Here is a 15,764-nt window from a genome sequence, read left to right on the forward strand (position 1 = left end):
TTCACCAGAGAACCCCTGCACATTGTCCTCAGAATCTTTTCACTCACACCACTCTGATATTTAAGGACCATTTCCCTGTTTGTTCATCATATTCAAAGTTAACAATAAATCTTCAGTGAATGCATAAAGAATACCTGTAAATCAGAGCTTGGTAGTAAGTCTCTGCACATTCTGTCTCCATTTTGGCAGCTTTATTTTTGCTTTTATAGTTCAACTAAAATAAATCCAGTGTAACATTTTCTGGCTTAGTTTAAAAAATGGTGTATCTTTCAATGTCATGGCCTTAAACATCCACAAAAGTTACTTACAATTTTCTGTTTCTCATGTATTTACAGTGAATGTATGGTGTATTAAACACATAATGTACAAGAAATTATTGTTAAAATAATTTAAAAATATAGATACATAGGGTCAAATATAAACTCACTCTCATTTTCTACTGCATATCTTCCCAGAAGTAGCTCCTGTAAAGATGTGGGTATAACTATTCCTACAATTTCCTATTCCTATTTACATTTGTATAAGTGTACATATAAGATATAGCATAAGCTGGGTGCTGGTGGCTCATGCCTGTAATCCTAGCTACCCAGGAGGCTGAGATCTGAGGATTGTGGTTCAAAGCCAGACTGGGCAGGAAAGTCCATGAAACTCTTATCTCCAATAAACAACCAGCAAACTGGAAGTGGCACTGTAGCTCAAGTGGTAGAGCGCTAGCCTTGAGCTGAAGAGCTGAGGGACAGCACACAGGCCCAGAGTTCAAGCCCCACGACTGACAAAACAACAACAAAAAAAGATACAGCGTAAGTTAAATATGGATGCCTCTCGCTTACTTTCCCTCTTTTTTATTGTACTTATTTAGGGCAGACAACATGATGTTTTGATGTGCATAGCGAAACAATTATGCCATCAAGAAAAACAGTCACTTCACCTACTTGTCTATAGAGTGGGCTATTTGCATCTGGAGGGAGGTGAAGAACATCTAAAATCTATAAGAATCTACTTTAGCAAATTCCCCATGTACAAAAATAATTTTTGGCGAAAGTATGGAGGAAAGGGATTTCTTAGACACCATTGGTGGGAAGGAAATAGATATAATGGCTTGGCAGTTCCTCAAAACTTCACAAGAGAAGTATTTGTTTATCATCTAGCCAACCCTGAAATCCACACTCTCCCATATGGATATCTGCATTCCCATGTTCATTGTCTTATTATTTACAATAGCTAAGAGATGAAAACTACCTGTGCCTATCAGTAGGTAAATGGATTGGAACGGTAGTGTATTCACATTTGTGCATATATACATGCAGACATGCAGACATGGGAGTATTATTCAGCGATTGAGAGAGGGGGCGGGGAGAGAGGGAGTGCCTGCCATGTTTTGACAAGAGGACCCTAAACCTCTGGCTTATTTCACTCTGTAAAATCTGTGACATGCAAAAATGAATAGGATAAAGATGTTACCTGATCTTATTCATACATTGATTGTTCTTTTCCCTCTTGAAAACAAGGTTCTTTTAATGTCAGTTCATACATCAAAACCTCATTTTCTTAAATCATGGTATAATATACCATATTGTACTGTGTTTTACTGATTCATCCATTGTTGAGCAAATATTCTTTTTGAATTTGGTAATATTCTTTTTGGATTTGGTAATTGCAAGTATTTATCTGAGGTAAGTAAGTAGGAAAGTGTTTAATAGAACTTGTCAGACAATAATTCTCCTCCCTCAGAGATACCTATCCACTCCCTAAAGCTGGAGTATTCACATGTTACCTTGCATGGTAAGATGATCTTGCAGGTGAGACCAGGTTAAAGGTAGAGAGACTCTCGTGATTACCCTGGTCAACTCTAAATGAAGCCACAAAGGCCTACAATCCTAGCTACTTGGAAGGAGAAAGATGGGGAAATCACAGTTTAAAGGTAACTAGGATGTAAGAACTTCTTGAGACTCAGTCTCATGAAGCAGTGGTTGAATGCAGTGGTGTAGGCCTGTCCTGCCTGTTATCTAAGCTACAGGGAAGCACAATTGGTGGACTCAATGATATGTGTCTGTCATTCCTCGTTCCATGGGGAAGCACAGGTAGGAGAATCACAGCCCAGGCCAGCCCTGGCATAAAATGAGAACCTACCTGGGAAATAACTAACACACACAAAAAAGAGCTGGAGATGTGACTCAAGTGGAACAATACCTGCCCAGCATCTGTGAGGTTCTGAGTTCAATCCCTCACCACCAAAACTTAAAGAGTATGTGTGTGTTTGGATATATTGTTAATAGAAGTCAATCAATCCCAATCCAATAGCAAAATACTCTTGTCTAATGATGGGGCACCAGGGGCATTCCTATTAACACAGAAAAAGACACACACAAAAACTCCCTTCACTACTGTTACTAGAAATATTCACCTGGATTCCTCACTAGTTCACTAGTAAACAAAAATTATGAATCACACCTGTGTCCAGTAATAGCACATGAAATCATTATTCACAAATACTATAAAAATACAATAATACAAATAAGAGGAGAGGGTTAAAGGCCTATAACAAAAATACATTATAAGGTATAATAGCTTTCCTAATAGTCATACTATCCAGTTGGAAAATATAATTTCAAGATAACAAAAATAACAAAACATAAGGTACAAGTGAGTGCGAAGAAATTTGCTGAAACTGTGAAGAAAAACTGCACATTTTATTGAAGATGTGAATAAACAAATATATACAAGGTGTGTGTGTGTGTGTGTGTGTGTGTGTGTGTGTGTGTGTGTGTGTGTGATGGACGATTCCATTTTACAAAGATGTCATTATCCTCAATCCATTCATAAGTTAAATACAATTCTAATTGAAGTCCAGTGTGGTTTTTTTATTTACTTGTCTTTAATGTCTTTAAAACTTCCTGTCATCTAACCAATTATTAAATCTTCAATAGCTTAAATGCTCAATGATATTATGAAACTGGCTAAATAAATTATGGTGCATCCTAGTGAAAGGAAATTGCACGTAGTTTACTTAAAAATATGCTTTATGAGAAAAAGCTTAGCATTTGCAGTGAAGAAACAGGTTAAAAATAGAATAAACAGCCAGGCGTGGTAGCTCATGCCTGGAATCACAGATACTTAGGAGGTGAATATTGGGGAGCTCACAGTTTAAGGTGAGTCCAGGCAAAAGAAGCTTAAATAAAAGCATCTCAGTCCAGGTCAACCCTGAGCTATATTCAAGACCCTATCACAAAAATAACTAAAACAAACGAGGCACAGGTGGCTCTCTGCTATAATCCTCCTACTCTGAAGGCTGCTAGTAGAAGTACCACTGTTTGAGGCCAGCCTGGGCAGAAAAGTTTTCAAGAGCATATCTCAAGAAATAATCAGCAAAGATCTGGGCTGAAAGTGTGGCTCAAGTGGAAGAGCACCAGCCTAGCAGGGCCACGTTCAATCCCTACTACTGCCATAATAAAATAAAATATAATGGTGATTTCTTTTTTCGCCTTTTACAAAATCTTCCTCGGAAGCAAGAGGGTCCATAATCCTGGCCTTCTCATTGAATGTCAAAGCTAGTCTTTACTCAGCTTTGTGTGCATTTAAGACAGTTTAATGCACAGTTAGAGAGGGGCTCAGCCCCCAATTTGCAGGTGAAATCACCAAAGCCTGGAAAGTTGAAGTAATGACCCCAAGGTGAAACTTTTCAGACACATCTTTCTGAAGCAAGTGAGACCTGGAAGAGAGGACAGATCTAAGGCCAGGCAGAGACAGCTGTGTCATACGCCAGCTTTCTGTCTGAATTATTTCTTGGCAGAAAAATGCCACTTTGCTATCAGGGCAGTCAAGTGTCATGAGAACAAGCTCATGGAACAAAGCAGTTTAATTAAAGAAAAAAAAATCAGTTGAGTTTCAGTGCTATTCTCCGCCATCCAAGATGGAAATTAATTTATAATAACCTTATCTTTTATTCATGTCAGGCTGCCTATTTCAGAGTATGTTAGTTAGCATGCTTGTATTTTTTTTCTGCTGGGTGTGAAATAATTGTGTGTTTCTAGTGGGCTGAGCGTCACTTAAAGTTCTGAAAGAACATGGCTAAGTCTGGGGCTTGCCATTCGGGGAGCCTAGAAGCCTCTGGGGAGTAGCTCTGCCTTCCTTTGGATGAGTCATGATATTTAAAATTCGGAGGGCTGCTGCTGGCTTCAAAGCAACCCTTTCAGATTCATCACTCTCCAGTCTAACTCCATTAGTGGTTGGCGACAAAGAAAAGCTCATTCATTTTCCTCTAACAATGTCCTTCTCTTTTCCCAGACGAACCTGACAGAGCTGAAGTCATTTGGTTCCCCACCTGCGGCTGTCAGCAATGTCAGCGCTGCGGTGATGGTGCTCATGGCTCCCGGGGGCAAGGTACCCAAAGACCGGAGCTGGAAAGCAGCGAAAATCACCATGGCCAAAGTGGACAGTTTCCTGGACTCACTCATCAACTTTGACAAGGAGAATATTCACGAGAATTGCCTCAAAGCCATCAGGCCCTATCTGAAGGACCCCGAGTTCAATCCTGAGTTTGTGGCCACCAAGTCGTATGCAGCCGCAGGCCTTTGTTCTTGGGTCATAAACATTATGAGGTTCTACGAGGTGTTCTGTGATGTAGAACCCAAGCGCCAAGCACTGAGCAAAGCCACCACTGACCTCAGTGCTGCACAGGAGAAACTGGCAGCCATCAAAGCCAAGATCATGGTGAGTTAGCCCTGAGGCCCTCTACCCTTCATGCAAACCATGCAGCCTCTTCTTACACATGAGCCCTTCAGCCATCACCCTGCCCCTCACATTATGAGAAATAGAAAGCCCAATTGTTTTGTGCAAGATCTCTTACTTTTTCAGAAAAGGTAACATTTCCCATTTCTTTTTCCAGTACCTTCTAGGCCAAACAAAGCAAATCCCCTGGACCACTGATTTATGGTTCTGGTCTGTAAGGATTTTTTCTTTATCCTGAGGAAAGGAAGGATGACAGATAGATATGTATAATAGACAGACAGGATTATCCTCAGAGCCAGAAATGAACTGAACATTCTTTTCCCCGTTTTGAAATGTAGGTTTTAGCCATCTTAGCTCAGTACCTATTTTGAAGTTTATTAGTTTCAGTTCTGATCAATTGTCGGCCTACCTCAGTCAGCAAGAACACATGGGCATGTACTATACGATCTGCATTTATTTTTTGGAAGCTTTTTAAAAGCAAGTTGAATGTTGTGATACTGGGAGAGGAGTGATCCCTTGTCTATAAATATAAAATGTGAGTCAGGGTCATTATCTCTGATAAACGCTATGAAAATATTATTATACCTCCTCCAAGATTGGGTGAGGGTGGTGAGTAAGTGTCATTAGCTTTAATGAACACCATGTAGATGTTATCATACTTCCTCCAGGATTGGGTGAGAGGGGCAATGGTGATCTAGGATTCAGAATTTCCCTCGAATTTCACCAATACTAACATAGTCAAAATCTACCCAACATACCTCAGTTCCAATCCAAGACATGGTATTTACTGGTTATGTCCTTAGAATGCTCAAACTTCCATAATATTGCCTTCTTTACAGGATTGAAGACCATGCATGTAAATAAAGCATAAACCTAGAGGTAGTCCATGATTAAACAGGAAAAACTGCCTCCAGCTAGTACTCCTCTCCTGCCTCCACCCTCATTGGCTGTGTGAGCTGTCTATCACAGGCACATTCAACCATGTGCAAGAACCCAGTCACTATAGCAAACACTTGTTGGTATCATTAATGACCATGCAGCCAGTCCAGGCAAAGATGAATCTTACTACAAATATGGCATAATAGTTCTGTAGACTGTGGAAAGTAGGACTGTAGACATGTGGCATTCATCTTGTGATACAAGCTTGTTGTTTGTTAAAGTCTGTGACTGAAGGCTCTAGTTGGAAGACCCTTGCACCCAACCTCTATTTTACAAAGACACTTTGGGGAAAATAAGGTTACTTCTCTCAGTACATTACTCTGTAAATCCAGACGTTCCAGTGAAAGACCTCTCAATAATTTTCATGTTCTTCAATCTCTTCCATAAAACTTGACAAGAATTGAATTTTCAAAGACTCTTTACTGAAGTTATTTTAACTAAAGGAAACATTTGGTGCAAAGGAAATGTTTGCAAAATGTTTATACCTTTTCAGTAGCCAACATTCACTGATGGGCCCACTCAACCTGTGAAAGCAAGAAGGATATCTTTAAAATACTTGGCTACCTTAAGGAAGACTCTACTTTTCTGCCAAAATATTTTCTGGGGGGAAAATGTATTCTTGCTTTTAACAATCTCCTCTCCATGCTTTGAACACTCTACTATTAAAAAAGAGAAGGGCAAACCACCATCTCTAGCAAGAAAGATGCCCAGGACAAGAAGAGCCTTCGCATGTGCTCCTGAAGCCATCACAGCCATCTGCACTCACATGCATCACGCACAAACTTGCACACACACAAACTTGCACACGCACACATGAACACATGAATACACACACACTTGCATCCACATGGACATGCATGTGCACACCTGTGCACACACGTGCACCCTATTTTTAAGATAATTCCAAGTAAAAATGTTGTGTTCAAACACATAAAGGAGGGGAATCTATAACAAACCAGATTGATCACTAGAATTTCTATATGCTTATATAAGATGGAAATATATGAAAATGTTAAAGGTGGTGATTATCTTTGGATAGTAAAAGATTTGGTTTCTGTTTATTTTTCTTCTATAGTGTCTTTATTTTTCTTCCTCTTTGCTTTTCGTGCTGGGGATCAAACCCAGAATCTGCCCAACCTAGCTAAATACTCCATGATGGCTCCTTTTCTTTCTTTCTTTTTTTTTTTTGATGAGGGGAGGGTTGTAATGATTGTGATTGTGTTGTATTTTGTTCGTATCTAACAAATGATGAATTATTGCTACAATTTATAAAAAGTAATCATGAGAATAAGTAATGCATTTTGCATTACAATCCCACATAGAGTAAAATAGCGAACAGTAAGTAGACAAGGGCTTTTCATGGGTTCTTAATTCTTTTATCTGCTTTAGTTGATTATTAAGGCCACATAAGAACCAACTGCCTAGTAGCTTCATTGTCATTATTTAGCCTACATAGAGTATTTATAAATGGCTTAATTAATCGCTGTTATGTAAAAAGTCTGATTCCCAGCCACTCTAATCAGAAGATGCCTGAACATCCTTTACTGTCCTTGAAGTTTCTAGGGGGCTCTCCTTCAAGTAGTCATTCTTTGAGTTTTGCTATGAGCTCCCAGCAGCCCCAACTGTTTTTTTCAATAGGAAACATATTCGACTCGCTTATATCATCCTCCTCTTTCTGCTCATTTGAATTTCTAACTTTCGTCCATATGTGAAGTTGAGAGCTCCATTTCTTCATGAATCCTATGCAGACGGCCTACTATTAGCTCGATGACCCCACAAGTTGTTTATTCCTATGTCTGCACAGTGAAGTTATGGCAATTCGTTTCAGATGACAACACTTTTATTTATTGCTTTTGTGCATTCAGGTAGTTTCTCTGGAGCTATCAGCCTTAAAGATGATAATAGTTAATGTCCCCAACTTCAGGTCTGTTCTCGCTCTCTCTCTTCTACCTCCCAATTTCTTTTAGTTGTTTTTATTTTATGCTTCTGTTGTTTTTGTTTTTGCCAGTCCTGGGGCTTGAACTCAGGGCCTGGACACTGTCCCTGAGCTTCTTTTGCTCAAAGAGCTGCTTTTGCTCTACCACCTGAGCCACAGTGCCACTTCTGGCCTTTTCTGTTTATGTGGTACTGAGGAATCAAACCCGGGGCTTCATGCATGCTAGCTAGGCAAGCACTCTACCACTAAAGCCACATTCCCAGCCCCAACTTCTTTTGTCATGACTTATTGTTTTTACAATTGCCAAGTCTAGAAACCTCTATGTTGTTTTCTCTAATCAAAATTTTAGGGAGTCATGCTCTATCCTTAGACCAATTCATGACACTGAGAAGCCAATAAATTCCATTTCTATTTTGCAAACAGGTCTATATATTATTCACAGCAGCTCTGAGTGATACACTATAATAATTATGCTTCTTTATTTGTTCAACTCTTTTCCCTCCTGGAATTTCTACTTTTCTGATTGTTTTCTTCTTCCATTGGTTCCTTTTGTGTGGCCTCTATTAGTTCTATATTCTCCATTCAATCCAATATTCCATCAAGGCTTTTTCCTTAGACTTTTTCCTTGTCTTCAGTGTCAGAGCAAACACAAGGATTTCTGATTTTTTTTTTTTGAGTAATTTCAGTGACTTCTGGTGCCTCTTCCTGTCTAGGTTTTTTTAAAAAATTTTTCTGTGGTTCATCCTCAGGTAACGTTTTTAGTAAAATAAAGTGAAAAGCTAGTTTGTGAGCCATTATAGTCTAGAAATATCTTTATTTTATTCTGAAATGGAACAAGTGTCCTGGGATTAAATTAGGGATACAGATGGACCCATTGCAACAATGAGATGTACAAGACGTTATGTCGAAAAATGAAGTTTACAACTTTGGCGCTGGGGGGGTGGGGAGCTTGGGGCCGGGACGGAGGGCTGGAGGGAGAGATGGGAAGGGATGGGAAGGGATAGGAAGGGGAAACAAAGGAGGAGGCAACAATGCTTGATAAGACATGTACTCATTACCTTGCTCATGTAATTGTAACCCCTCTGTATGGTATTTTCACAATAAAAATAAATAAAATAAAATAACAAGTGTATTCTACCAGGTCCAGCCTGAGTACTGAATTATGAGTTGATAACTTCTTTCTTGAAACACTGGATGTTTTGAACACTTGTCTGATGAGAAATCTAATGAACCGTTATTGTACATTTCTTTCCTTTATGAATGTACTGTTTTGCTTTCTGGAAGTCTTTCAACCTTTCCTTTACCCTTCATATCTGTAACTTCATATGTTTAGCTGTCATTCTTTTCTTATTCCTCATGACATATGCAGATTTATTTTCTGCACTGCAAAATCATTTTAAATAATTTATTTGGCAGTATCTCTTTTGTTTTCTGTTTAGTCTTTTTTTTTCTTTGCTAGTCCTGGGGCTTGAACTCAGGGCCCAGGCTCTGTTCCTGAGCCTCTCCATGCTCAAGTCTAGCACTTTACTACTTGAACCACAGTGCCACTTCTCATTTTTTTACTGGAAATGAGTCTCACAAACTTTCCTGCCCAGGCTGGCTTTGAACCCTCATCCTTAGAATCAGCCTCCTGAGTAGCTAGGATCACAGGCATGAGCTCCCGGGGCCAGGCTCTAATCTTATCTTCTAAAATGCATCTTGATTAGAGGTTGTTCCTCCTAATTTAGTCCATACTCTTTTTGTCACTGTTTGTTTCCTGATATTGAGGATATTTCCTCAAATTCATCTTTTAATCAAATGTATTATTTTCCCCATCAATAAGACAGTAATGGTAAATCCCACAGTACTTTCTCTGATCTCTCAATGGCATTTTGTTCTTTGTTTTATGGATGACACATGTTGTATCTCTTCTAAGCATCTCTTGTATCTTGCATTTCTCTGGGAGATGACTTGTGAGCCTTTCCCATGCTACTGTTCTGTTGACTGTAGTGACATCTTTTTCCCAGGTCATTGGGGGTTTTTTCCTCTTTACCTTAATCTCAGCTTCATTTTTATCTTGTTCTTTTATGTTTAAGAGAGCCATGATCAGAAGCTGATGACAGCTCTGCAGGTAAGTGCAAAGCAGAGCTGACTTTCTGAAGAGAGACGTTTCTAGGATCTGGGGAGTTATGCCGAGTGAATCCTAAGTACCAGAATGTGATGTCTTTTCTCTACCACTACTCACAAGAGAATGAATAATGCCTGGTCGCATTGCACATTGAACACATAGATGGAGATATGCGAGAGCCAAGGAACTTCCAACCAGCTTCCTTAGTCCCACCCACCCAGCATTTCCAAAATCTCCAGTTTATTTGAGGCTCTTCAGGCTGACTGCCTCCCCCTCTGGTGAACCATGGAAGCTGCTCCAGCTCTCTCCCCTCCTCCATTTCTTTCAGCAGACCCATGCTGGGTGCATGACTGTTGTCATTATATGGCCCTTCAGAATCTATTGTGATCCCTCATTCTCTATGGCCCTGTTATTTTGTTTAGTTTTAGAGACTTACAGGTTCACAATTGCTTCACAATTAGTTTAAGAGAAGGCTTAGGAGGAAGAAGAGGTAACTAAGGGTGACTAGTCTGCCATTATTAATTGAATAGCTTACCACACCTGCTTTCTAAACTGCTTTGCTTTATGAACTTGGTCTTGTATTTGTTCTTCTGTATTTTAGTGATGGCCAACTAAACCTCAGTTATTTGCACATATGTAGCAGGGTTCAGGGCATCTGCTGTGTGCCCGTGTGTATTTTAAGGTGAAGCTATGTAATCTGAGGGAAACAAATACTACGTGCTTCAGTTTGAGATACAAAAAAATAAAAAATCTGCCAGGAGCCAGTGGCTCACTCCTGTAATCCTAGCTACTCTGGAGGCTGAGATCTGAGGATTGTGGTTCAAAGCCAGCCCAGACAGGAACAGTCATGAGACTCTTATCCCCAATAAACTACTCAGGAAAAAAAAAATCCTGGATGTGGCACTGTGGCTCAAGTGGTAGAGCACTCTCCATGCGCAAAAGAAGCTCAGGGACAGCATTCGGGCTCTAAGCTCAAGCCCTAAAAATGTTCCTATACATCATACTGGGACTTGCAGCCAAGGACTTCAGTTTCTGACAGTGCTGACCCAGACCAGCCACAGAACAGAGACAAGTCAGGGATCTTCCAGCACTCCAAAGCTCTTGAGAGTTCTCTCCCAACCTTTGATAAGCTTGATGCTCCTAATAACAGCACTCACACCATTTTTTTCAGACCATTGGAACCCATTTTCCCCAGTAGCAGGAAAAGATTGGTGCAACACCACCCCCCCACACACACACCTCTATGCCCATTTACTTGAGGAGCAAGGAGTCAGGGTATGGAAGCTCAACTCTTTCCTTGGATCTGACACCTTTGGGTCTCCACCTGACACTTCTCCTGCAGGACGAAGCTCATGTCTCCCCCGGGACTCTACCTTAGATCACCTCTCCCAAATTTGGCTCCTAAATCTCATTGACCTGCTCAATGAGCCTACAAGCTGCTCCCGACTTCAAGATCACCTTCACATGAACTCTTCATCCCAGCAGCACTGTAGGTGGTGGCTTGGGCTGGAATTATTGATTCTGTACTCCCTTTTTCTAAACAGCACCTTAACGAGAACCTGGCAAAGCTGACCACCAAGTTTGAGAAAGCAACAGCAGAGAAACTCAAATGCCAGCAAGAAGCTGAAGTGACTGCAGGCACTATCTCCCTTGCAAACCGTCTGGTGAGTGTTTGCCTCACGGCCTGAGCTCTGATTACATTAACAGTGCTTGTCAAAAGCCCCAGAGCTGCAAAATAGATGAGCAAAGCTCAGCATTGCTTTGACTCGGGGGCTGGAAGGAGGATATGAAAAGTGTGCAGGTAGGCAGGGATAGTGGTCCAAAACAAAGTGTAAATGCTCACTCAGTTTTCTTATACAAATGTTGGAATTTTTTTGTCATGGGGCTTGAACTCTGGGCCTGGGCACTGTCCCTCAGCTCTTCATCTCAAAGTATGCATTCTACCACTTGAGCCACAGCACCACTTCTGGTTTTCAGATGCTTAATTGGAGATAAGAGTCTCACGGACTTTCCTGCTTGGACTGGCTTTGAACTGCAATCTTCAGATCTCAGCCTCCTGAGTAGCTAGGATTACAGGCATGAGCCACGGGCACCCGGCTCCAAGCTTATCTTATATGTTAGAACTTATTCTTTATTCTTTCCTTGGGTGAAGTAAAATTTAATTGCTGGGAGGGCTCTGACAGATTTGCCAACCCAACCATTGCCACTCCTACTTTTAGATGAGATCAGGAAAGTATAAATATCTTCTCCAGAATCTCTGTTGTTAGAGACAGGTGTCTTCAATGCCTGCACGTGGAGAATGAGGTATCATTCTGCCTCCTGTGAGAACCAACCTGGATGATGCTCCAGAAAGACAAAGACTGCTCAGCTGACTTATGCAAATTGAGCAGGGAGCTAAAGAGAAGGCAGCTAGCAAGAGGAGTCTGCATGGCCTCCTGGATGGCATTTTCAAGGATGCTGTTTCTAAACCAAACTGTTCAGTTTACATACATAATCTCAAAGCTGCCAGGCTGCTGCCCTCACAACTTCACAGCCATACCTTCCTGGTACGGCCTTTAGTCACCACAACAAGGCTCAGATCAGTGATGACTATGAGTCATTCCTCCAGAAGTTAAAAAAGAAATATTTGTATGTATGGATTTATTATGTAGATAATTAGTGGCTGAGATAAATATGAAAAGGAATTGTGTTTCTCTTTATTGGAGAGAATGGTGTTAGAAGGCTTCAGAGTCAAGAGAAATCATATCCAGTAGACACTTCTATTTATTTATTTTTTTGCACAACTTTAGCTGATAGAGGCATGAGAAATATAAGCCACAGGGGATTGAAAAAGGCCACGAATTTATTGACACCACTCTCACTGAGTTGATATCAAAGGAGTCAACATTACACATGCCTGTCATCCAAGCCTTCAGGAAATAGAGGCAGGAAGATCTCAATTTCAAAGCAAGTCTGGGTATGGGATGAGACCCTATCTCCAAGAACCAATAATAATGGTTGATGTCTAGCTATTTGTCTCCCCTTGAATATGTGACTTCTTTAAATATAACAGAAGTGATACTGTGCTGGGTTTGAGTCCCAGGCTTTAAGGACTTAGACCTTTATGCATCTTACCTTTTGGGACACTTACTTGCTTGTGGAGTCCTGATTAGCCTGCTGGAGAGATAGCATGGAGAGGCTCTGAGACTCCATAGAGATGGAGCAATCCTGCTGGGCCCACCCTGCCAACCAACCCTGCCAAGGTCAAAAAAGTCATCCTGGGCTGTCCAGCTTAAGTCAGCGGCTGGCTAGATAACCCTGAGTGGTTCCCAGTAATGGGGTAGAAGCACTGGACTTCTGAACTTCCTGGCCCACAGATTTGTAAATGCAGGGCAATGGTTAAATCACTAAGTTTTAAGGGTAATTTATTATGCAGCAAGGGACATTTGCAACACAAGCACATTCCTCAGGCCTTCAGATGTGTTCTCTCTCTCTCTCTCTCTCTCTCTCCTCTCATGTGTGTGTGTGTGTGTGTGTGTGTGTGTGTGTGTGTGTGTGTATACATGCATGCGTGATATCATGTCCAGAAATGTTCATGATAAGCTCCCATCTCACTTCCTAATCCTGGTCACTCCTTTATTATCAAAATATAACATAGGTAAGAACTCCAGATTTTGCTTATAAAAAGCTACCTTTGTCTCTTAAGGCCTCCTCTGGTCCATACACATATATGCATACACTGTCAGGTCTTGAGTAGGCTGTTTATCAGAGCCATTGTTCTCAAACATCCAACATTTAGCCAGGCGTCCATGGCTCACACCTGGCTCAAAGCCGCCCCAGGCAGGAAAGTCTGTGAAACTCTTATCTCCAATAAAAACCACCAGAAAACCAGAAGTGGCACTGTAGCTCAAGTGGTAGAGCCCTAGCCTTAAGCTGAAGAGCTGAGGGACAGTGCCCAGGCCCAGAGTTCAAGCCCCATGACTGACAAAAAAAAAAAGCTCTGTTGTAATCAAGCAGTGCCTCTTGTAAACCAGGCGCTAGTGTCTCATGACTGAATCCTAGCTACTCAGGAGTCTGAGATCTGAGGATTATAGTTCAAAGCCGGACTAGGCAGAAAAATTCCTGAAACTCTGATTTCCAATTAATCAACAGAAAGTCAGAAGAGGAGGTATGGCTCAAGTAATAGAGCGCCAACCTTGAGCCCAAAAGCAACATGAGAGCACAAGGCTATGAGTTCAAGCCCCAGTATACCAGCACAGCAACAAAATAAACTTAGTAGTCTTTCATAGAAAAAGGGCTACCATTCCACTATGGGCTGAGCCAGTTAGAAGCTGTTCTGTAGTTGTGAGATTTTTGTACACACCCATAGCCTTATAGTGTCCAATGCCATTGAAATTACTATATCTACATCCCCACCTACTGTAAATTATTTATAGTAGACAGACTTGGCTTTATTTTCATCTCTACAGCATTCAGAGAAAAGGGAGGGATACCTAATTTTCCAGCATATCTTACAGATATGGCATTGTACTAAGTAGTTAACAAGATCATATTCCACCCTCTCTGCACCTCTGTGCAGTGGGTGTGTCCGTTGCCCCATGTAGAAAGGGCAGAGCCTGGCAGTCTGCTTTCAACCCCCTGTCATCTTTCTGTGGCCCACATAATGCACAGCACATACAACAAGGACTTGTTTGCTAGACAAATTCCCCTATGATGGATGGGCTGCACCAGTGATGTCCAGCTGTCATCACTGAGACTAAAGCTATAGCTCACTTGCCTGAGGTACAACACTTCCCCTCTCCTCTCTGCCTTTGTGACGGTAGGTTGGAGGACTCGCCTCTGAAAACGTGAGATGGGCAGAAGCAGTGCAGAACTTCAAACAACAGGAAAGGACATTATGCGGAGACATTCTGCTTACCACGGCTTTCATTTCCTATCTTGGCTTCTTCACAAAGAAATACCGGCAGAGCCTCATAGATGGAACCTGGAGACCCTACCTGAGACAGCTGACGGTATGTAATACCCATCAGCTTGTGGGTGCCCATGAGATCCTATGACCCTCCTATCTCAATCTGTAACCCTCCTGCATCATCACTGCTGCCACCTAGGTCCTGGTACATGCATTGCTTTGTGGGTCTCTAAGTCACCCAAAGTCAGACTCCCATACTTGTTAATGAGGTTCTCCATGGGAAACTTGGTCTTGGGCCAGAAGTTGTCTCCTGGCTTTTCTCAAAGCTATAAAACCCATCTAAAGACATCAAAGCATCTCTCTGTCCTAGAGTCTAATGTTATTGGAGTAGTCAGGGAAGTTCACCTTCTCTCTGTTACTGCACTTTGTTTACTGGGTCCCAAAGCTGCCTAATTTGTGCTCACAACTCAGAGACACCATTATATAGTTCCCCTACCATAAGTCAGGTGCTTTCTACATGCATTGTACCCCTTGTTTTCTCCATGTTAACTTTTATTCCCAACTCCTCCCCGCCATATCACTCTATGTAATGTAACCAAGTAGAGAATGCTAACTCCTGATTACAGATGTCAACCTTCACTTGGATCTTGTGCTCAGAATATTTCTGATACTCACTCAGCTTATTCTCATTGCTCTTGATCATCGGTCCATAAATATCATGTGTAGTTGGGTTCCAGTGGCTCACACCTGTAATCCTAGCTACTCAGGAGGCTGAGATCTGAGGACCACAGTTATCCAGCCTGGGCAGAACAGTCTGTGAAACTCTTATCTCCAATTAACCATCAGAAAACCAGAAATGGCACTGTGGCTCAAGTGGTAGAGCACTTGCCTTGAACTAAAGAGCTGAGGGACAGTGCCCAGGGCCCAGAGTTCAAGTCCCAGGGCTGACAAAAAAAAAGAATATATATATATATGTGTGTGTGTGTGTGTGTGTGTGTGTGTGTGTGTGTGTGTGTGTGTGTATATCATGTATATAAAAAAAAGTACAAGAGATATCCAAGAACAGAATGCCTTTGGCTCACTGATAGTCCAGCTGACAAGACTAGGTTCATAATACTCAGCTACAGGAAGAGCCCACACAGAGAGTTCACCCTATACGTTGTGTG

The 15,764-nt window shown here is 41.4% G+C and overlaps 1 protein-coding gene across 1 annotated transcript in view; it reads left to right on the forward strand.

Moving 5' to 3' along the window:
* Dnah9 (dynein, axonemal, heavy chain 9) overlaps positions 1-15,764 on the forward strand; it is a 354,260-nt gene that overhangs the window by 233,719 nt on the left and 104,777 nt on the right. The window contains exons 50-52 of the mRNA XM_013013168.1: positions 4,285-4,710; positions 11,255-11,374; positions 14,513-14,701. Of these exons, the coding sequence (XP_012868622.1) occupies positions 4,285-4,710; positions 11,255-11,374; positions 14,513-14,701 (735 nt within the window). The remainder of the gene's footprint in view (positions 1-4,284; positions 4,711-11,254; positions 11,375-14,512; positions 14,702-15,764) is intronic.

Source organism: Dipodomys ordii, unplaced genomic scaffold (genome assembly GCF_000151885.1).
Source record: "Dipodomys ordii isolate 6190 unplaced genomic scaffold, Dord_2.0 Scaffold19, whole genome shotgun sequence".
Taxonomy (NCBI): Eukaryota; Metazoa; Chordata; class Mammalia; order Rodentia; family Heteromyidae; genus Dipodomys; species Dipodomys ordii.